The sequence below is a fragment of the Chiloscyllium plagiosum genome, unplaced genomic scaffold, assembly GCF_037043375.1.
Source record: "Chiloscyllium plagiosum isolate Xiang-an unplaced genomic scaffold, Cpla_swu_hap1 HiC_scaffold_18, whole genome shotgun sequence".
Classification (NCBI taxonomy): Eukaryota; Metazoa; Chordata; class Chondrichthyes; order Orectolobiformes; family Hemiscylliidae; genus Chiloscyllium; species Chiloscyllium plagiosum.
In genome coordinates, this window is record NW_028270156.1 from 43,505,700 (window position 1) to 43,529,624 (window position 23,925).

General features: G+C 40.6%; 1 protein-coding gene across 3 annotated transcripts in view; it reads right to left on the reverse strand.

The window, feature by feature from the left end:
• dennd5a (DENN/MADD domain containing 5A) overlaps positions 1-23,925 on the reverse strand; it is a 266,025-nt gene that overhangs the window by 127,516 nt on the left and 114,584 nt on the right. For all 3 annotated transcript variants that reach the window (XM_087996558.1, XM_043705881.2, XM_043705880.2), the window contains one exon: positions 19,755-19,970. In XM_087996558.1, the coding sequence (XP_087852684.1) occupies positions 19,755-19,970 (216 nt within the window). The remainder of the gene's footprint in view (positions 1-19,754; positions 19,971-23,925) is intronic.

Here is a 23,925-nt window from a genome sequence, read left to right on the forward strand (position 1 = left end):
TGAAGGACAGTAAATTTATTGAGTACTTTTCATGGGAATTTAAAATTTTTTGGAATATTAATTTGGGTACAGCCAGTAATCCGTGGGTGCTCTGGAAGACTGCCAAGGCCTTTGCAAGGGGTTTGATTATTTCTTACTCAGCAACCTGGAAGTGACAGGGGAAAGAGCAGCCGGGTATGCTTGAGGCCCAGTTGAAGGCAGCCAAGACGGCATACTTTGATAGGCCGTCTGTGACCAAGTTGTAGCAGATTACAGTTCTCAGGGCTGCTCTGAACTCTGTACTCACTCGGACAGCAAAGTGGGAGATCTCTTTTGCGAAAGAGAAGTTATTTGAGTATGGTGATAAGCCGGGTAGATACCTGGCATATCTGGTCAGGAAGGAAAGTGCCCCCAATCTATTTCATCCATCAGAGAGTGTGCTGGTACTCTTACTTGCGATTCCAAAAAAATTAATGCAGCATTTAGGAAATTCTATTCTGATGTTATGAAGATGTGGATGTATTTTAAAGGAGTTAAAAGCAGCAGAACTACCGGACACAGCACCAAATGTTCTCAATAAAGGAACAATGTGACACTTGGTCAAACAACTCTATTAGCTTGTTACCTGTAGACAAAAATAAATTCAAATTCAGCCAAACAGTTTAAATTATACACCAAAAAATATCAAACTCCAATCCAGTTTGAATTGAGTATATTGAAAATCTTAAAAGCCAATGACATAATCCAATGCTTTGGGGGTGTAAGACCGGGAAAATTGAATAGTTGAGAGGAGAACTGACAAGCCCAACATGTAAACAGACTGCCTGAAAAATAGCTCTCTCAAAAATGTACCTTTTTAATCAGTAACATGTGACGCAGAAATTCCTAGGAAAACTAAGAGACAACATGGGAAGATTCGAATAGAAGAATGAAAACAGCCTGGTTTTGATATAAGTAGTATGGTTTTGTAAATCTTAATTGGGAGTTTTATCGGACTAGTATTACAGAAGGGAAGGTAAAATATAGGTTAGAGGAAGAAATGTAAATAGTTGTGAGTTAATTATTCTCTGTATACTTTAAGAAATAAAGTTGTTAATTTTTACTTTAATTAATTCTTGGCTACTTGATTTTTTACAGATTACTGCATGTGATAAATCTTGGCTGTGTTGCTGGTTTTAAATTAAGCAGAAGGATTTACCCTGTGTCATAACACTGAGTTGTACAGGTCAGAGGGCTGTGAGGACAGGTTGGTAAAGATGTAGTTCTTTTCAAGAACTTGGACCTCCCAGGTGTAATTACAGAGCAGGCGTCCCTTTTGAATGCCCTTCTAACAATCCAAGAGATAGGGGAGGCAGGGAGGCAGCTCCAAAGTGGTAAAGCGCCCAGACCAAATGGATTTCAGAGTGAGTTTTATAAAGAGTTAATAAACATGTTGGTCAGGTCAATGTTGCACATGTACAATTATTCATACAAGGAGTCAGGAATTCTCTTCAGGAATGAGGCTGGGAGCCTTGGGGGTGGAGAGATAAATGGGAGGGGGGTGGGGCTAGGGACAAGGTAGCTGGGAGTGCAATAGGTGGATGGAGGTGAGGGTAAAGGTGATAGGTCAGAGAGGAGGGTGAAGCGGATAGGTGGGAAGGAAGATTGGGAGGTGGGACAGGTCATGAGGGCAGTGCTGAGCTGGAAGGTTGGAATGAGGATAAGGTGGGGGTTGGTGAAATCAACTCCACCACCCAGTGGATGAACATTTCAGCGCCCACCTCGACCATGACCTCACACCCTATCACAAAAGAAAAGGTCATTCCTGAAGAAGGGCTCCAGTCCAAAACATCGATTTTCCTGCTCTCAGATGCTGCCAGACCTGCTGTGCTTTTCCAGCAACACACTCTCAATTATTCGTACAGTCAGGACTGCCTCCCGTTCTCTCTGAGAGAAGCTAATCTCTCCCTTATTCTCAACGGAAAAGCCTCAGAGGACTGTGCTTTATACAGGCGCATATCACTGTTTTTTTTTATAGATATTTTTATTAGAAATTTAACATTTTTACAAGTTTACAAAAATAAACAAAACTCTCAGATATAAACATTGATATACAATTAGCTCAAATATACAATAGCCAAAATTTGACAAAAAAAACAAAACAACAAAAAAAACGAAAAGAAAAAAAAACAAACAAACAAAACTCAACTATCTACTAATCTAACCTACAACTAACCAGGGTGTATATTTAAGTCTCTTACATGCTCGGGATGTGTTAGCATCAGATATGATAAAACCCGTATTCGTGCGGGATTCCTCCCCCGAGGGGCCGCGGACCAGCCAGGTTTGTAATCTCAATTAAATAAAAGCCCTTGTTAGGATAGCCGAAATATCTGTATTTATGTAATTCAAAAAGGGCTGCCATATTTTATAAAATAATTCGGTCTTTCTGTGCACCATATTTGTAAGGAAGTCAAGGGGAATACATTCCATAATTAGTCTGTGCCAATTTGAAAGTCCAGGGGGGCCCTCCGCCACCCAGTTCATCAAAATATTTTTCCTTGCACAGAAAGAAAGAATAGAAAATAGTCTCTTCCCGTACGTGTCCAGGGAGGGAAAGTTCGAAAAGCACAAGAGGAGAGATACGGGGTCCACTTTTATTTCCGTTCCTAAAATTTCTGTCAGGGTACTTGCTACTTTAGTCCAATATCTACGGATCTTATAACTGGTCCATAAGCAATGTACAAGAGTGCCCACCTCTATTTTGCATTTAGGACACATTGGAGATGCTCCTGCCTTAAATTTTGCCAATCGAACCGGTGCTATATGGGCCCTATGAAGTATCTTCAGCTGGATAGCCTGGGTTCTGTTACAAATAGTAATTCTTCTAGCATTTTCCCAGATATCATTCCACGTTTCTGTGGAGATTTCTAGTCCCAGATCCTGATCCCATGTTTTAAGCAGATTATCCATATCTCCCGATACTTCATCATGTAGCAAATGATAAATATTACTGACGGAAGATACCCCCACTGGTCGTAGGACACTACATTCTCTATCGGATTTATAAAGACTATCTAATAACGTAGTCTTCTTCTGTATAAAATCTCGAATTTGGAAGTATCGAAAGAGGTCTCCATTGGGTAATCTGAATTTCTGACGCAGCTGTCCGAAAGACATCAGGACCCCACCTTTAAATAAATCCCCGAGACATGAGATACCCCTGGATCTCCAGAGTTTAAAAGTGGCATCTGTTAACCCCGGTTGGAATCCCCATGCTCCCACTATCGGTGCATAGGGGGATGTTTTATGTGAATTACCCTCATTTTGCCGCATTATATTCCAAGCCTTGATTGTATTCAGTATTATAGGGTTTTTACAGTGATCTGTAATGATTTTCCTCTTGTCTGAGAATAAAAGGTTAATAAGTGGGTATTTTACTTGAGAAGCCTCGATGTCCAACCAGATTGATTGTGGATCAGACAAGACCCAATCAGCTATGTAACTTAATAGGGAACTTAATTGATATTTCCTAAAATCTGGGAAGTCCAATCCACCCCTTGCCTGTGGAAGCTGTAGTTTCTTCAGCTTAATGAGGGGCCGCCTATGATTCCAGATAAAGGAACTCAGCCAGCCGTATAATTTACATAAAGCCGTCCTCGGCAGCATCACCGGAAGCATTCTCATAGGATATAGGAGACGGGGCAGGATATTCATTTTGATTAATGCTATTCTACCCAACCAGGAAATTGGCAGGTCTCCCCATCGCTGGAGGTCCTGCCTTATCCTTTCCAATAAATACACAAAATTAGCCTTATACAACTGACCAAATACTGGAGTAATAAAAATGCCTAAATATAAGAAACCCTCCAGGGACCAGCGAAAGGGAAAAAGGGAACCGTCCGCTAAGCGGGGTATCACAGCAAGGCCACCCATTGGCATAGCCTCCGATTTTGAAAAATTAATTTTATAGCCTGAGAATGCACTAAATGTATTAATAACTTGGATTAAGCGAGGTATGGACATCAAAGGGTTACTGAGGAATAGAAGAACATCATCTGCATAAAGGGTAATTTTATGTTTACCTGTACCAATCCTTGGGGCCACTATATTAGGATCAGCTCGTATAGCTTCTGTTAGTGGTTCAATTATTAGCGTGAATAACAATGGCGAGAGGGGACATCCCTGACGGCAGCCCCTACCCACACTGAAGCTATCCGAGTCTAATCCATTGGTAACCACAACTGCTTTGGGATCACTATACAATGTTGAGATCCATTTGGTAAACACCTGTCCAACACCAAACCTCTCCAATGTGTAAAACAAATATGACCATTCGACCCTATCAAATGCCTTTTCCGCGTCTAATGAAACCACTACTCCTGGTATCTTTCCCTGATGACAAGCTTGAATCATATTCAGAGCCCTTCTAACATTATTGGATGATCTACGGCCCTTAATAAACCCCGTCTGATCCTCCTTTATAATATGTGGCAGTATCCTTTCTAATCTCAGTGCTAACGTTTTAGAGAGGATTTTAAAATCTACATTTAGCAAGGATATTGGTCTGTATGATGTACAATCTTCTGGGTCCTTTCCTTTTTTAAGGATAAGAGAGATATTTGCCTCTTTCAGCGAAGGCAGGAGACAGCCCTGACTATATGCATAGTTATACATGTCCATAAGTGGACCAACCAGTATTTCTGTAAATTCTTTATAGAATTCAGCTTGAAAGCCATCTGGGCCCGGCGCCTTACCATTTTGAAGGTGCCTAATTGCATCAACTATTTCTTGGGGTGTAAGAGGAGCATTTAGGACTGATACTTGTTCCGGAGTTAGGTCTGGAAAAGTCAAATTTTTAAAAAATGACTGCATCCTCTTCGTCCTATCTTCACAATCCTGTGATTTATATAACTCAGAATAGAATTCTCTAAAGGTCACATTAATCTTTTTATGATCATGAGTCAAAATACCCGTACTTTCCTTGATAGACATAATAGTCTGAGGGGCCTTTTTTTTCTTTGCAAGAAATGCTAAGTATCTACCCGGTTTGTCGCCATATTCATATAACCTTTGCTTTGCAAATAATATTTCCCTCTTAGCCGTTTGAGTAAGTGTAGTATTTAGAGCTGTCCTAAGAGCTGTAATCCTTTGCAATTTAATAATAGAAGGTCTATCAGTGTATGCTGTTTCAGCCGCTTTTAAGCGGGCTTCAAGCAGACGCTGTTGTTCTCCCTTTAATTTCTTCTGGGTCGCTGAGTAGGAGATGATCAAGCCTCGCGTGTAAGCTTTGATGGTCTCCCACATCATTGACGGGTTGCTAGCTGTACCTGAATTAATTTCTAAAAAAGTTTTAAATTCTTGAGAGAAGTACTTTACAAATTTACTATCTTTCATTAAGAAGGGGTCCATACGCCAATGCCGAGGGGATGTCCCACTGTTCCTCGCCTTAGTTTCCATATATACAGCAGCGTGGTCAGAAATTGCTATATTACCTATTTTACAGGATGATATGGAATTTAAAAAAATCGAGGGGGCAAAAAACATATCAATTCTGGTATGACATTTATGTGGATTAGAGTAGAAAGAAAAATCTCTACCCTGTGGATGAAGACATCTCCATACATCTACTAATCCCAATTCTTTGTTCAGATCCATCAATTGTCTAGATCTGGGAGATACTCCTGCAGTACTCTTGGGAATCCTGTCTATTTCCGGATCCATAATACAATTAAAGTCTCCCCCTATAATTATATGACGGGCATCAAAAGCCATCAATTTTGAAAAGGCTTCCGTTATAAATTTAAAGGGGTGTGCCGGGGGGCAGTACAAACTTAAAATCCCATATTCCTCTCCATTTATGAGGGCTTTAATCAAGATATATCGTCCAGATTCGTCTTTTATCTGCTTTAGGATTTTGAAAGGGAAATTCTTCCGAACAAGAATAACAACTCCCCTTCTTTTTGAGCTAAAAGAAGAAAAAAAGGCCTGATCAAATCCGCCCTGTCGTAATTTCAAGTGTTCTTTATCTGACAGGTGTGTCTCCTGTAGGAGAGCTATATCAACTCTTTCCTTCTTAAGATTTGATAATATTTTCTTCCTTTTAAGTGGCGAATTACTCCCCTTGACATTCCAGGTGCACCACTTAACTGACTGATCAACCATAATCCTCTGGGCCAATCCGAGACCCCTCGGGAGGGGGAACCCTATCCAGAACATCCCGAACATGGAACATGTAAAATTTACAAAAATAAAGCCTCTTTAATACACCCACAACAATACAGTAAAAAACTATTTCTAAATAAAAAAAATATAAAACGTATCTAAGTGGAGACTTTCCCCCTTGTTCCCAGGGGGCGTCACTTCCTCTCCAAAAATCCCTCATATCCTCTCCCAACCAATGCCCCACCCTTGACCCAGGCACTCCTCAATAAAATGAGGAAAATTCAAATATAATATAAAGCTAGAGTTAACAGTGAGCACCCCACCCCCACCCCTACCAACACCTGGGTATATTTGGTAATGTTAATACCATATATAAACATATAACTATAAAATTACCAGTTCAACAAATAATAATTAAATATGATAATACAAAATAAAGAAGGGAAAAACAACCCCGCTCCTAAAGACAGAGGTAAAATCGAATAAGGTAACCACCTCCCCCCACCAACATTAACCAAATCCCCCAGCTTATATATATATATACCTATATATACATACACATACACACATATATATGTATATATATACATACATACACACACACACACACATATACATACATCCCTCATATATACATAAAATAATAACAGAAAACAACTCCAAGGGGGGGGGGGGGGGGAGAAAATCAAATCCCTCTCCCCACCCCCCATGATAATATTAAGCAGTAAGGTAAGAAATAAAAAGGGAGGGGATATAAACCAAAGCGGGGGGGGGGGGGAAGGCAGACCAACATCCATTATGTCCTACAGTTTATCTAAGAGAGTCCAAGAATTCCTTAGCCTTTTCTGGTGATCCAAAGTTATATACAGATCCTTCATGGTTAAAGCGTAACATCGCTGGGTAGCGTAAGGAGTACTGAACATTTAAGTCCCTTAAACGCTTCTTCGCCTCGTCGAATGCCTTCCTCTTTCAAACCAGAGCCGGGGAAAAGTCCTGAAATAGCATGATCTTGGATCCTTTGTAGATCATAGCTTGGGGGTCTTTTCCGAGATTTCTAGAGGCTTCTAGGAGTATCTGCCTCTCCCTGTAGCTCTGCAGCCGGAACAGGACCGGGCGTGGGCACTGGTTCGAGCCGGGCCCGCGTATTGCTACCCGGTAGGCCCATTCCACCCTTACCTGGCCTGATCCAGCTTGCAGATTTAAAAGTTGTGGCAGCCACTGCTCCAGGAATGCTGTAAGCTGGCATTCCTCTTCCTGTTCGGGAAGGCCCAGCAAACGAATATTTTATCGACGACCTCGATTATCGAGGTCGTCAATATGATTTTCCAAGGTCCGGACTCGCTGCTCGAGAGTCCGGACCTGATCCACGGCCGATTGAGCGGTTGTCTCGGAGGTCGCGGCCTTTAGCTCCACCCCTCCGACTCGGCGTTGAATTTCTTCAATTTCACGGTCGTGCTTCTGCAGCGCGGCCGAGAGCGACTCCCAACGATTTCTGGATTCGACGATAAAGGCATCGATCTTCGAGTCAAGCTTGGAAAGCATTTCTGCAAGACTTGCTACTGCAGGTAAGTCCCCCGGGGCGGCTGAGGACACCTCTGCTGCAGCTGGAGAGTGTGGGGGAGGGGTTCCTGCTTGCTGAGAGCTGCGGGCTCCCTTCCCTTTAGTCATTTTAACTTAGGATTAAGTTGCTTAAATGTAATATTACACAACTAATTGAGTTACTAAACTATTATAAATGATTTATAAATGATTTGGTGAGCTTGGTAGGGGGTAGGTGACCCACTGTGCCCAAGTCTTGGGAGGAGCACTATAGACTCAGTCTTACTGGGTCGCCGCCATCTTGGATCCCCCCCGCATATCACTGTTAAACGTGGATTTTAAATTCTGTCGAAAATGCTGGCACTGAGGTTGGCGAAGGTCTTGCCCTCTATTGTAAAGGAGGACCAGACAGGTTTCATTAAGGGTGGCAGGTCCTCTAATAACACTAGAAGAGTGCTGAATGGTATCCAGGTGACCAGCAAAGGTCAATTCTGGGCTTGGTAGTCTCCCTAAATGCAGAGAAAGCGGTTGACCAGGTGGAGTGGCTTTATCTTTTTTATGTCCTAGAACAGTTTGGTCTTTGGGCGGGGGGTGTGGTCTTCACCAGGTGGTGGCAGTATTATATAAATGTCCTAAAGCTGTGGTTCTCACTAATAGCATAACATAGAACATAGAACAGTACAGCACAGAACAGGCCCTTCAGCCCACGATGTTGTACCGACCACTGATCCTCATGTATGCACCCTCAAATTTCTGTGACCATATGCATGTCCAGCAGTCTCTTAAATGTCCCCAATGACCTTGCTTCCACAACTGCTGCTGGCAACGCATTCCATGCTCTCACAACTCTCTGTGTAAAGAACCCGTCTCTGACATCCCGTCTATACTTTCCTCCAATCAGCTTAAAACTATGACCCCTCGTGTTAGCCATTTCTGCCCTGGGAAATAGTCTCTGGCTATCGACTCTATCTATGCCTCTCATTATCTTGTATACCTCAATTAGGTCCCCTCTCCTCCTCCTTTTCTCCAATGAAAAAAGTCTGAGCTCAGTCAACCTCTCTTCATAAGATAAGCCCTCCAATCCAGGCAGCATCCTGGTAAACCTCCTCTAAACCCTCTCCAAAGCATCCACATCTTTCCTATAATAGGGTGACCAGAACTGGACGCAGTATTCCAAGTGCGGTCTAACCAAAGCTTTATAGAGCTGCAACAAGATCTCACGACTCTTAAACTCAATCCCCCTGTTAATGAAAAGCCAAAACACCATAAGGTCTGACAATTTTAGTATTGGTAGAGGTAGCCAATAAGGGTGCCCCCTTTCACCACTGCTATTTACATTAGTGATTGAGCCGTTGGCGGAAGCCATCCGGAGGGACCCCCAATATAGTTGCTCTGGTGTGGTATTAGGGGAGTGTATGCAGAAGACATCTTCTTTTTCTATCTAATTCAACAATGTCTGTGCCCCGTTTTAATACAAAAGATTAATTTATTTGGCTCATTCTCAGGGTATAAAATCAATTTTATTAACCTTCCAGATTTCAAGAGATATTAATTAAGTCTCCTATTATCCTATGTGAATGATTGGGCTTGCCAGGACTCAAGGTCAATTTGACTGGACATCAAGGCCTCCCAAGCAAAATGCCCCCTTATTAATTTGTTGTTTATGCAAAAGTTAAACCCACATTGCTAACTGACAGAGTTAGCAGTTACTGCCTTTGCTGTTGAATTCATGTATCGCTGGACATCGGCATGCATCTGGGAAAATTAAAAAACAGTGAAATTCACAACTGATCTTGGAGGAACCTGTTTGGAGAGGTCAGAGCACTGAAACAGATAAGTGGATGTTTTATGCGTGGTCTTAAAATAAGTCTACAGTAGTGAGTAGTGTGGGTTCTTTCTTGATTATATGTTTTATTGAGCTATGTCTCTTGATTAAACTTAAAATATAAGCCATAAGTCTTAATTTAACCTATTTTATAGAGGAATAAGACAGTACTATTTGCTGGGTCTGTAGACCGAAAGAAGCAAAAATGGCCCATGGAAGAGTGATATGCTCTGCTTGTCGGGTTACTGAGGATTATATCTGCAATAAATGCTGTTGGTTGCGAATCCGATCAGATCGAATGGATGGGTGGAGAGGCAGTTAGAGGAATTTACAAGAGCAAGGGGATGTGATGGAAGGCAGTTATAGGAAGGGGGCGGGGGAAGTCTCAGATACAGTCACATAGATGGGTTAACTTCAGGAAAGGTAAGAGAGGTAGGCAGGTAGTTCAGGAGTCTTCTGTTGCTATCCTCGTTTCAAACAAGTATACTGTTTTGGAAAATGTAGGGGGTAATGGATTCTCAGGGGGACATAGCATGAACAGCCAAGTTTCTGGTATTGAGACTGGCTCTAAAGTTCTAAATTGGAGAAAGGCCAATTTTGACGGTGTTAGGCAAAAACTTTCGAAAGCTGATTGGAGGCAGATGTTCGCAGGTAAAGGGACAACTGGAAAATGGGAAGCCTTCAGAAATGAGATAACAAGAATCCAGAGAAATTATATTCCTGTTAGGTTGAAAGGAAAGGCTGGTAGGTATAGGAAATGCTGGATGATAAAGAAACTGAGATTTTGGTTAAAAGAAGGAAGCATATGTCAGGTATAGACAGGATAGATCGAGTGAATCCTTAGAAGAGTATAAACTCAGTAGGAGTATACTTAAGAGAGAAATCAGGAGGGCAAAAAGGGGGCATGAGATAGCTTTGGCAAATAGAATTAAGGAGAATCCAAAGGGTTTTTACAAATACATTAAGGACAAAAGGGTAACTAGGGAAAGATCAGCAAGGCGGCCTTTGTGCAGAGCCGCAGGAGATGGGGGTGGATACCAAACGAGTATTTTGCATCAGTATTTACTGTGGAAAAGGTCATGGAAGATATAGAATGTAGGGAAATAGATGGTGACATCTTGAAAAATGTCCATATTACAGAGGAGGAAGTGCTGGATGTCTTGAAATGGTTAAAGGTGGATAAATCCCCAGGACCTGATCAGGTGTACCCAAGAACTCTGCGGGAAGCAAGAGAAGTGATTGCTGGTGCTTTCACTGAGATATTTGTAGCATCGATAGTCACAGGTGAGGTGCCAGAAGACTGGAGGTTGGCTAATGTGGTGCCACTGTTTAAGAAAGGTGCTAAAGACAAGCTATGGAACTATAGACCAGTGAGCCTGACGTCGGTGGTGAACAAGATGTTGGAGGGAATCCTGATTAACAGGATGTACATGTATTTGGAAAGGCAAGGACTGATTAGGGATAGTCAACATGGGAAATCATGTCTCACAAACTTGATTGAGTTTTTTGAAGAAGTAACAGAGGATTGATGAGGGTAGAATGGTGGATGTGATATATATGGACTTCAGAAAGGTATTCGACATGGTTCCCCATGGGAGACTGGTTAGCAAGGTTAGATCTCATCGAATACAGAGAGAACTTGCCATTTGGATACAGAACTGGCTCAAAGGTAGAAGACAGAGGGTGGTGGTGGAGGGTTGTTTTTTCAGACTGAGGCCTATGACCAGTGGAGTGCCACAAGGATCGGTGCTGGGTCCACTACTTTTCATCATTTATATAAATGATTTGGATGTGAGCATAAGAGGTATAGTTAGCAAATTTGCAGATGACACCAAAGTTGGAAGTGTAGTGGACAGCGAAGAAGGTTATCTCAGATTACAACGGGATCTTGTTCAGATGGGTCAATGGGCTGAGAAGTGGCAGATGGAGTTTAATTTAAATAAATGTGAGGTGCTGCATTTTGGGAAAGCAAATCTTAGCAGGATTTATACACTTAATGGTAAGTTACTAGGGAATGTTCTGAACAAAGAGACCTTGGAGTGCAGGCTCATAGCTCCTTGAAAGTGATGTTGCAGGTAGCTAGGATAGTGAAGAAGGCATTTGGTATGCTTTCCTTTATTGGTCAAAGTATTGAGTACAGGAGTTGGGAGGTCATGTCGCAGCTGTACAGGACATTGGTTAGGCCACTGTTGGAATATTGCGTGCAATTCTGGTCATCTCCCTATCAGAAAGATGTTGTGAAACTTGAAAGGGTTCAGAAAAGATTTACAAGGATGTTGCCAGGGTTTGAGGATTTGAGCTATAGGGAGAGGTTGAATAGGCTGGGGCTGTTTTCCCTGGAGCGTGGGAGGCTGAGGGGTGACTTTATAGAGGTTTACAAAATCATGAGGGGCATGGATAGGATAAATAGACAAAGTTTTTTCTGGGGAGTCCAGAACTAGAGGGCATAGGTTCAAGGTGAGAAGAGAAAGATATAAAAGAGACCAAAGGGGCAGAGGGTGGTTCATGTATGGAATGAGCTGCCAGAGGAAGTGGTGGAGGTTAGTACAATTGCAACATTTAAAAGGCATCTGGATGGGTATATGAATAGGAAGGATTTGGAGGAATATGGGCCAAGTGCTGGAAGGTGGGACTAGATTGGGTTGGGATATCTGGTTGGCATGGATGAGTTGGACCGAAGGGTCTGTTTCCGTGCTGTACATCTCTATGACTCTATGAGGTGAGGACTATCATGGGGCATTGCAGAAACCTGATTGTCAATAACACAGTTAAGGCATGGAGAATGATGCGACAAAGCAAGGGTAATTTATATAAACCTTCCCTTTTTACTCCCATAGTAGGAATGCCAGGATTTCGGCTAGTATCGATGAATTTTGGCTTTAGGTTCTGGAGTCTAGAGGAGTCTCCTGTTTGGGAGACTTTTTTTGAGGGGGAGGTCATGATATCTTTCAATCAGCTGAGCCAGAAGTATGAATTGTCCAGTACGGACCTCTTTCATTATTTTCAGATTAGGGATTTTCTACAGAAAAAGACTACATTTACTGGTTAATCCCTATAAGTCTGATGTGGAGAGGAGAGTACTTCAGTCCACAGGTACTCTCTCGATCAGAACCCTCTACCATTTACTAGGGCGTAGTATCTCGAAGGACACTGAACCGCTATGCTGGATCTAGACTCAGGAATTGGGGGTGTATATCTCGTCAGACGCATGGGAGGATATTTGGAAGAATGAGAGGAAGATTTCAATTTATAATAGGACGCAGTCTCTCCACAGGGTCTATATGGATCCGGAGCAGCTTGCAAAATTTTAAAAAGGAACATATCCAATATGTCCTAAATGTAAAACAGATACTCGTTGCTTGTGGTCATGCCACAAGCTTCGTAGATATTGGGACATTATATCGAGTGTTTTGGAAGGGATCTTGGGAACCGAGGTCAAGGTAGATCCGGTGTCCCTCTTCTTGGATTTGCCAAATGCCCTCTTTAGATGTGCAAGGAAAGAAACTGTTTAATATGCTTTCATATTGTGCGAGGAAGAACATTCTGATGAGCTAGATATTGGAAAATCCCCCAAGACTTTCAGGATGGCGTAGGTTAGTTGTGGAAAATATCCCCCTGGACTTCCTTACAAGTATGGTGCACCAGAAAACTGAACTTTTTTGTAGGATATGGTGGCCCCTTTTGAATTATATGAATGCAGACTTGTCGGCTATATTGATTAGAGCCTTTGTATAGCTGAGTCTGCATTCATATAATTCAAAAGGGGCCACCACATCCTACAAAAAAGTTCAGTTTTCTGGTGCACTATACTTGTGTCTGGCGGGCGGGGGGCCCCTGAGAGAAAGAATCCCAAATAAATACGGGTTTGCCAACTGACACTCCTGGTGATGGGAAGCTTTGGTATAATTTAACTTAATTCAATCTAATTTAATTTAGTCTATTTTGTTTCGTTATTTATTGAATTTTGGTATGGGTAGTTTTTTTTTTCTCTTGTTTGTGAAGTAGAGTAGTAGTTCATTTATTGTTGTTATACTATAAGATTGTTATACTATTTTATAGTAATTTTATAATTTAATAAAAAATTCAATCTTTTTCAATAAAAAAAAGATACTAGGATTAAACGTTTGTTTACTTGATTTCTTCAAAAGGATATAAATAGAAACTGGACAGGCAGTTAGTTGAATAGCTAGCATATATTCAAAGTACCATCAGCAGTACAACAGATAAACTTTGTTCTCACGGAGACAGACAAGGGGCCTGACCCTGATCTGTTGTAGAATCTTAGCAAACTCTTAGTTAAGTGTCAATATGGAAACATTTACTGAAAAGTGATAATAGCATTTAAAAATTTAGTTTGGCTCTGGAAGAGAACATGATGATTGGGGGTTTAGATAGGGTTGACAGTGAGAATCTTTTTCCACATATGGAGTCAGCTATTACGAGGGGGCATAGCTTTAAATTAAGGGGGGGTAGGTATAGGACAGATGTTAGGGGTAGGTTCTTTACTCAGCGAGTTGTGAGTTCATGGAATACCCTGCCAGTAGCAGTGGTGGACTCTCCCTCATTATGGGCATTTAAGCGGGCATTGGATAGGCATATGGAGGATAGTGGGCTCGTGTAGGTTAGGTGGGCTTGGATCGGCGCAACATCGAGGGCCGAAGGGCCTGTACTGCGCTGTATTCTTCTATGTTCTATGTTCTATGTAACAATTGAGCAAACATACTTTAGCATAACACAGTCAATTTCAGTGGGATAAGAATGGACAAGTCTCAACCTGTAAAGTAACAACCAGCTTTTTTTTAAAGAGGAGCTAGCTTTGGCACAGATGAGGTACAGACAGTAAGATTAAGCTGGGAAAGGAAAAGAAATACATAAGAGATATCAAGTTGACATCACAAGTGAAATAAGCAAGCTGAATATACAAAATCCAGAAAGAAAATGTAAAGGAAATTAGAGAGACAACAAAAGAGCATGAGAAGCGAAGGGCAACTCGCACAAAAAGGGAGTTCAGACAAGTTTTATATGTATATAGATAAGAAGAAGCATCTTGCAGCGCAGTGTTATGTGCCTGCCTCTGGACCAGAAGATCCAGGATCATGGCTCACTTGCTCCAGAGGTATATCAGAATAAGTATGAACATTGATTAGGAATCAAAACTGGGCGTTTTCCCAATGTTAATTAGTGACCTGAACTTGAGTGTCATACTTGCAATAATTGCAGATGATACAAACTTGCAAGTACTCTGAACTGTGAGAAGAACAGTGATAAACCTCAATAGCATATAAACTGGTGCAAAATGCAGACAAATGGCAGATGATATTTAATGCTGAACAAAAAGACCTTGGAGTGCAGGTTCATACTTCCTTGAAAATATAAGTCTCAAATGGATAGGATAGTGAAAAAGGCATTTCCTTTATTGGTCAGAGCACTGAGTCATAGTAGTTGGGAGGTCATAGTACAGGACATTGGTTAGGACACTTTTGGAATATTTTGTGTAATTCTGATCTCCCTCCGAAAGGAGGATGTTGTGAAACTTGAAAGGGTTCAGAAAAGATTTACAAGGGTATTGCCAGGGTTGTAGGGTTTGATCTATAGGGAGCGGTTGAATAGGCTGGAGCTTCAGAGGCTGAGGGGTGACCTTATAGAGGTTTATAAAATCATGAGGAGCATGGATAGGGTAAATAGACAAGGTCTTTTTCTTCGGGTAGGGGAGTCCGGAATTAGAAGGCATAAGTTTAGGGTGAGAGGGAAAAGGTTTAAAAGGGACCTAAGGGGCAACCTTTCTCATGCAGAGGGTGTGCAGTCGGATGGGTGTGCGCGGGCGGAGTAATGAGCTGCCATAAGTGGTGGAAGCTGGTACAATTACAACATTTAAAAGACATCTGGATGGGTGTATGAATAGGAAGGGTTCAGAGGGATATGGCCAAGTGCCAGCAAATGTGACTAGATTAATTTTGGATATCTGATCGGGATGGATGAATTGGACTGAAGGGTCTGTTTGCGTGCTGTACATCTCTATGGCTCTATTACTCTAAGTGTGAAATAATGCATTTTGCGAGGAAGAAGTAATGATGATGTAAAATTCAGTACAACACAAACAGGTAAAGTCACCATAGTCTTATCAGGCCATAGAGCTGCTCTCCCATGAGAGAGGTGATGATGGTGATGGTTTAACCAGATGGCCAATAGGACTATGGCAATTTTACTTTTACCTTTATTCTATTCAGGATGAAGAAAGAGAGATACCTCATGTTAAAGTAAACAAGTTGTAGAAGGTGTCAGAATAGATTTAGAAAATGATCACAAAAGCATAAGAGTCTGGACTTTCTAAACAAACACAAAGAGAAAGCAAGCAAGTTACAATGGATCTTAAGGAAGAATAAGCAAGTTTTTCAGAAGATGCAGAAAAGATACATCAGAATGGTTCCCATGATGCAAGATCTCAGTTGCAAGGATAGATTTTAGACGCAGTGGTTGGTCACCTTAGAGAAAAGAAAGAAGAAGTTTGATTTGAGCGGTTCAAAATCATGAGCAGTCCAAATAGAGAGGAATTGTTCCCACTGGAAAAAATTTAAAGAGGAGGAGCTTATCAATGTAAGGACATTGGCAGAGGACCACAGTGTTCCTCACACCATCAGCTACAAACATATTAGTATTATGAACACTACCCAGAGTCACGGTGCAGCTTCCAAGCTAAAAGGTCAACAGTAAACATGATCTTCTCCCTTCGCCAACTGCAGAAGTGCAGAGAACAGAAAATGCCCCTGTATGTCGCTTTCATTGACCTCACCAAGGCGTTCGACCTGGTCAGCAGAAACGACCTTTTCAAGATTCTCCTAAAGATTGGCTGACCACTGAAACTGCTGAGCATGAGAGAATCCTTCCACAGTAACATGAAGGGGACAGTGTAGTTCAACGGCAGCTCTTCTGAGCCCTTTGACATCCGCAGTGGCATTAAACAAGGCTGCGTCCTCGCTCCCACACTCTGGGATTATTTTTGCTGTGCTCCTGAAACATGCCTTTGGTGCCGCAATGGAGGGAATTTATTTATGCACGAGATCAACCTGACCGGCCTTACAGCCAAGACAAAGGTAAGCGCAGCACTCATCAGGGACATGCTGTTTGCCGATGATGCTGCAGTTGCAATACACACCCAGCAGGAACTCCGGTAACTGATAGACCACCTGTCACACACTTTCAGGCTGACTACCAGTCTGAAGAAGACGAGCATCCTGGGACAGGACACAGAGGCACTGCCAGTCATCACCATCAACTACAAACTCAATGTCATCCATCAGTTTACTTACCTTGGCTCTACCATCACTGATAACACAGAGATCGACAAGAGAATCAGGAAAGCAGCCTCAACGTTTGCTCACCTCATGACTTGAGCATGGACAAATTCCATGCTGACAATGAAAACAAGAACGTCAGTCTACAACGCCTGCGTCATAAGGACACTGCTGTATGGCAGTGAAACGTGTACTACATATGCCAGACAGGAGAGAAGACTGAATACCTTCCACTTGGAGTATCCACCATATCCTGGGCATATCCTGGCAAGACAGTGTCCAACGCAGCGGTCCAATCTCATGCTGGCCTTTCCAGCATGTACACTTTTCTCAGGCAGCATAGACTGCATTGGCTGGGCCACGTCCACCACATGGAGGATGGTCGCATCCCAAAGGATATTCTCTACTGAGAGCTTGCATCCGGGAAGACACCCACTGAGCATCCCCAACTGCACTACAAGAATGTCTGCATGAGGGACATGAAGGCACTTGACGTCGTTACGGAGTTCTGAGAATGGCTTGCAGCTGACTGCACAAGATGGAGAAGCACCCTGAACCAACACCTCAAAACAGAGGAAAAGAAGCTGATGAGCGGTGCAGCAAACAAGCGGGCTCAAAGGAAGTACAACAGTTGTAGCAAATCAACGACCACATACAGATGTGACCTCTGCAACCTGGACTGTCACTCCAGCATTGGTCTCTTCAGTCACAAGCGACATTGCTTCAGGGGAGCAAAAAGCCAGAACAACAAGGATACAACCCATGGTCAGCCATGACCAAAAGGGGCCTCACTATAAGGTTAACATGGAAGTTTTCATGAAATTTGCACTTAATATACTCAGTGATAAAAACATTTGGCATATTTGGTGGCTAACGGACACTTAGGAAGCACTTAAATGTGCCATATAAATGCAAGTTCTTGTTAGGATACATTTTCAACAGGGTTTCCATTTAGGCATTATTTAAATTACATGCAAAGAGCACTCCAGTAACTTGCTACCATTCACAGGTTGCCATATCCCTAATTTCCTGGGTCAACTTAATTTAGATTAGATTAGGTTAGATTCCCTACAGTGTTGAAACAGGCCCTTTGGCCCAACAGGTCCACACCAACCCTCTGAAGAGTAACCCACTCAAACCCTTTTTCCCTCTAACTAATGCACCTAATTGACTATTTAAGCATGGCCAATTCACCTAACCTGCACATCTTTGGACTGTGGGAGGAAACCAGAGCACCCGGAGGAAACCCACGCAGACACGGACAGAATGTGCAAACTCCACACAGACAGTCACCTGAGCTTGGAATCGAACCCGGGACCCTGGTGCTGTGAGGCAACAGTGCTAACCACTGAGTCACCATGCCACCCCAATATATAACGTATGTGAGATTCTAACTGAGAAGGACCTGGCATTACAATATTACTGAGTCGGGGAGGGCAGGTATCAGTTGCTTTTAATCTATAATGGTAAAATGAGAGGAATTATGAATATTTTAGCATTTGCTAACACTGGACAATAAAATATCTTGAGAACTCCACGATGGCATAGAATCTTGCAATCCATGGCATACAATCTGTAGGCAGTCAATTTCTTTTATAATCCATGTGACATTTTATAAATTCCTACTTTGGAAATATAATCAGTCTGACTCAAGATTGGAAAACATATGGACTCTAACCTCACACCTTTAATGGATTGTCTGAACTGAGATGGTCACCTTTTTTAATAAAACCTAAAATTATCTCAGGAATCTGACTTGAAAGTAGTTCTGGGGTTTGCTTATTAATGAATCGAAACCTGCAACCCATTCTAAAAGATGAAGGACTTAAGAGCAGACTAGGTTTGTTCAATATATTGCACAGTATGCTCTTTTGCTATAAATTGTGTCCTATGAGCTTATTCCACCAGCTACCTGATGAAGGAGCAATGCTCCAAAAGCTCATATTTCCAAATAAACTGATTGGACTATAACCTGGTGTTGTGTGATTTTTAACTTTGTCCACTCCACATCATAGAACTACAGTGAAGAGGCCCTTGAGCCCATCCAGACTGTACCACCAAAAAGATCTATACTAGCTTCACTTTCCAGTGCTTGGCCCATAGCTTTGAATATCAAGACATTTCAAGTACTCATCATAGTATCTTTTAAAGGTTGTGTGGGTATCCACCTCTACTAACCTCCCAAATAGTGCATTCCTTGACCTCTATCACTTTATGGGTGAAAAATATTTTCCTCAAGTCCCCTCCAAATCTCCTGCTTGTGCAATACATTCACAAGCAAGATGTTGGTCTTTAACCTAGTGCAAATTTGTGTAACACTGAAAACTCTCTGTTGTAGAATTCCTGCATAAATGAAAGTAATAATAAAATTATTCACTCCAGGACATTCAGGATTGATAGTGGACAGAAGTGCTGGTGACAGTGGCACCTTATGGTGCATGTTAACTATAAGTATTCTTGCAGATGGCATAGCTCCCAGTGCTTTCCTGGTGATTCTGAGCAAAGTTCTTCTGCTTAATCCAAGGTGATCTGTCTTTATCTTTAAATGTAGATGCAAAGCTGCTATTGCTTGAGCATAATCTGCCTTAGTAATATTTTACATATTTTTAATCCAAAAACAGGTTTACAAAAATATAGTGTCAAAACATACAGGATCAAAGCCTTCTCTGCCATTCAGTATTGAGAAAGGTGGGGATAATTACAGAGGTTAATAAAGAAAACATTATTTTTCTCAGTTTTGGAGAAAGATTTTAGCAGTCTAGCTCATAAAATTCCTTCCCAATCTGAGATGCTACTTTCAGAAGTGTGATAACTACAACAAAACTGGAGAACAAAAATTGGAGAATAAAGTACATCTCATAAAAATCTAACACCATAATGACTTCAACATCTATAAAGTTGCATGCATACCTTCACCTTCCACTTATGTAGTTCTTAACAAATAGCAAACAATTCATGTTTAGCATTTAACTCACCTTATCAAAGTTCTGCATCTGTTCCCGGTTGCTGAACCAAGATTCCTTGTCCTGGTTTGGCTGAATTACAAACACCTCATAATCTGCAAACATTTGAGTAAAACGATTGGCAAAGATTTCCCGGATCTGGATGTTAAGCTGATGAATCTTGAGCTCCTCCTTGTCACAATGAACCTTCAAATCTTTGTTACTTCCAGCTTCATCTCTTACTTCCAGCTGCAAGAATATAACAAGAAATCAATCAATCATTTCTTAAGTTTACCACATGCTGAAGCTACCTCGATGTCACTGCTGGAAATATTTAGCCATTGTTTCCGATTAATGAATTTGTTGAAGGACTTTTATTCATTTAAAGAATAGCCAGTAGCATTTCTGACACTTGCAAACATTACATACAATTTTGAACCATACCACATCTTGGCAGAAAAAGGTTCCATTGAGACAAAATGTTCAATCTGGATGAAAGATACATTTTTACTATTTTATGACATACCAACATCACACAACACTCTGGACAAAAGTAGAACAATTTTGAGGTCATGTGAAAATTAACTTCTATTAAAAAATAAAAGTTAAATGTGTAATGTTTGTGACTGAACAAGATAACTAACTTGCTTTCCATTGATAAGGATGTGCTACATTCATTAAAATTAGTGAGAAAAAAATTAGAATTAAATAAATCTTATATGAAACAAGATGTAGATCATTTCAAAGAAGAGTCTGTTGCTATAAAATCCAATTGATTCAATCAACACTGGTGAAATAAAGTTCCCATGAATCATAGTCAGAATAAAATAAATCACAGAAAATCTGATACCACAACAGAAGCAATGCAGAATTCAATGCTTTGCAATCAGTTACACATTCTTTTTCAGATAGTTTACAAATACTTGCAAAATTATCTATTTCTCTTGCAGCTTTTAATTAATAGTTTTGTTCACTTTGGGTCAAATGCAGAAGACTGGAATTTTAAAAAAATTTTCAAAGTGGAAACTGATGGTCTTCCAATGCAACAAAAATTCAAACCATTCATATTCAAATATGTGTACTGATTACAATTCACAGTTCTGAATATTGATTAATTTTATTATTGATTAGATGATAGGAAAAAATAAGTATCTTTAAGAAAATGCCAAGAACCTTTTAAAAAAAATACTGAACAATTAAATTCAAACAGCCTTCATAAATTATTGATTAAATTTGGATTAGAGAGAGCACATAAAATTAAATAGATCATATATTTTTCTCATTTAAATCCTCATGAATTTTGATTTGTTTATAGAATTGTGCACTTTCATTAAGGTGAAAAATCCAGGCTCCAATCATACGTCCTAATGGCGTTTTGTTCTCTGAATTCTTCATCTCCCTCTATCGCAACTCATCCCATATACCACCACCCACAATGATCCAAAGTGCCAAGTTATGCCAAGTTACAGGTACATAGACGCTACTCACACTCTGTCATCCAACTTACTGATTCTCACTTCTGAATCCAAACAGCAAATGTTGGCTGCTTCAAATGTGTGGGTGCAGGAAGAAATAACAGCCCAGCTGGCACAAACACAAATGTTTCAAGAGAAATCTCTAAATACTAACAAAAACAGAAATTGTTGATTTCCATTCTCAAAAAAAAGTACAGAGCTCAACTATTGCACGTCCACAATTGACCTAGCTACGGTTTACAGCTCAGACAGGCCTGAGTTATGTTTAAACGTTTGATACCAAGATAACACTATAAAGCCACTTATTGTAATACAGTTTGAGGGGAAAAAGACACTTATTACAACCTTTTAAAAATACAAAATGTAATATCTCCACAGAGTCCGGTATCCCGTCACCCTTTATTTACACATCAACAGCCTATGACTATTGTGCTGCCTCATACAGAATCAGGCACTAAAGTGTCAGAATCTCTAACACTCACACTTTTTACATGTCAGCTAGGGTTCCTTGATTGGAGCTGTCAATCTGGTCCAGTCATGGAACTCATATTCTATGAGGTCCAGCTGGCTAACCTTGTTGCACTGTCTATACATAATGGCATTTTTATGATAAAAATAGTTGACAGTTGACATTGAACCAAAGTAGAAGCAGTGTCTTCTGCTGGTTAATAATAATACGTGCTACATAATTGCTTCCTTAAAAAAAAGATGTGCAATTTCTTAAACAACTATCAAAAAGTGATTCATAAACTCCATAAACAACTATTGGCCAATAAGGACCCATCATCTTATTACAACTCAGGTGTTTGGTATGCATTATCCAACCATATTCTCATCTTCCCAAGTTCTCTTGTGATCTAGTGATGCTGAACTGCTTGCTGACAAAAGAGGTAGAAGTCTGAAAGTAAACATTCTGACATACATGAGTTAACAAAAAGAACTTAACTCATTTGGAATTTTTTTTTAGAAAAGTTTCACTAACTACACAATTCTGGAAAGAAATAACGGATAACTGTCTTCACAAGGTATGTATCATTCAGATTTCCTCTATGCCATCTCTTCAACAATACTGTTATTCATATATGGCTAGAAATATTTTCAATGTTAATATCTAATATAATCTGAAGGAATGCCTGAGACCTATTGAAAAAGAGGGAACATGTGATGGACATATTAATTAAGGGTCAACTGGGTGTGAATTGGTTGTATAAACATGAGAGCTGTGACATATGAGTTGTTGACTAGAAGTGTTAAAAAATAGTATCAAATTTAGAGGAAAAAGCATAAAATTGTGCAAAGACAGGTGATACATCAGAAGATTGATAGAAAATAAACCAGCAAAGAATGACTAAAACATTAATAGGGAGGGGAAGAACAGAGTTTGAGAAAAAGCTAGCCAGAAATAGAAAAGAAAATTATAAAAGTTTGATAAGTGGGTGGCTCCCAATCCACCTAATTCTCTGTTCTTAAAAAGACCTATTACAAAAAGGTGTAGCGGGACACTTAAGATAAATTTACAGTAATCAGATTTAATATAGTTTTGTGAAAGGGAGATCATGTTTAACCAATCAATTGAAGTTTTGAGAAGAAGCACTTTGTACTGGAGATGAAGATTAACCAAAGAATGTACTGCACTTTGATTGCCAGAAGGTGTTTGATAAAGTGTCACATCAATGATTGGTCAAGATAACAAAAGCTCATAGTGTAAGGGTTAACATATTAGCAAGAATTAAAGATTGACAAGCTAACAGGAAGTAGCAAGTAGGTTTAAATGGGTCCTTTTCAGGTTGAAAAGATGCAACAAGTAGTGTGCCACAGGAATTAGATCGAGGACCTCAAGTTTATAATTTATACAAATGGATTGGATGAAGGGAAGGAAGGTATGGTTGCTAAATTTGCTGATGAAAAAACAATAAGTAGTAAAGTAAGTTGTGAAGAGGACATAATGAGACTACGAAAAGTCATTGAAAAGTTGAGTGGTAACTGAATTGCAAATGGAGTATTTGAGGAAATGTGAAACTATCCATTTTGGCAGGAAGAAGGGAAAAAAGCATATTAATTAAATAGAGAGACTTCAGAGTGTTATGATGCCCTGCTGTATATTCACAAAAACTAGCAGGTAGCTACAGCAAGTAATAAGGTAAGGTGATAGAGTGTTATAGACTCAAGTATGTACAGCACAGAACAGACCTTTTGATCCAACTTGTCCATGCCGACCTGCTATCCTAAACTAACCTAGTCGCATTTGCCAGCACTTGGCCCATATCCCTCTAAATCCTTCCTATTCATATACCCATCCAGATGCCTTTTAAATGTTGTAATTGTACCAGCCTCCACCACTCCCCCCTGGCAGCTCATTCCATACACACACCACCCTCTGTGTGAAAAAATTGTCATTAGATCCCTTCTAAATCTTTCCCCTCTCATCCTAAACCTATTCCCTCAAGTGCTGGACTCCCCCACCCCAGGGAAAAGACCTTGTCTATTTAACCTATCCATGCCCCTCATGATTTTATAAACCTCTATAAGGTCACCTCTCAGCGTCCGATGCTCCTGGGAAAACCGCCCTAATACTAAAGTAGGGAATTTATGTTTCAGTTATACAGGGCACAGATCAGACCATACCTGGTTTATTGTGAGCAGAATTTAAGGAAGAATGTAAATGTATTGGAAGTAGTTCGAAGATGATTTATTGGACTAATACTTGTAAAATGGGTGGGTTGTCTCAT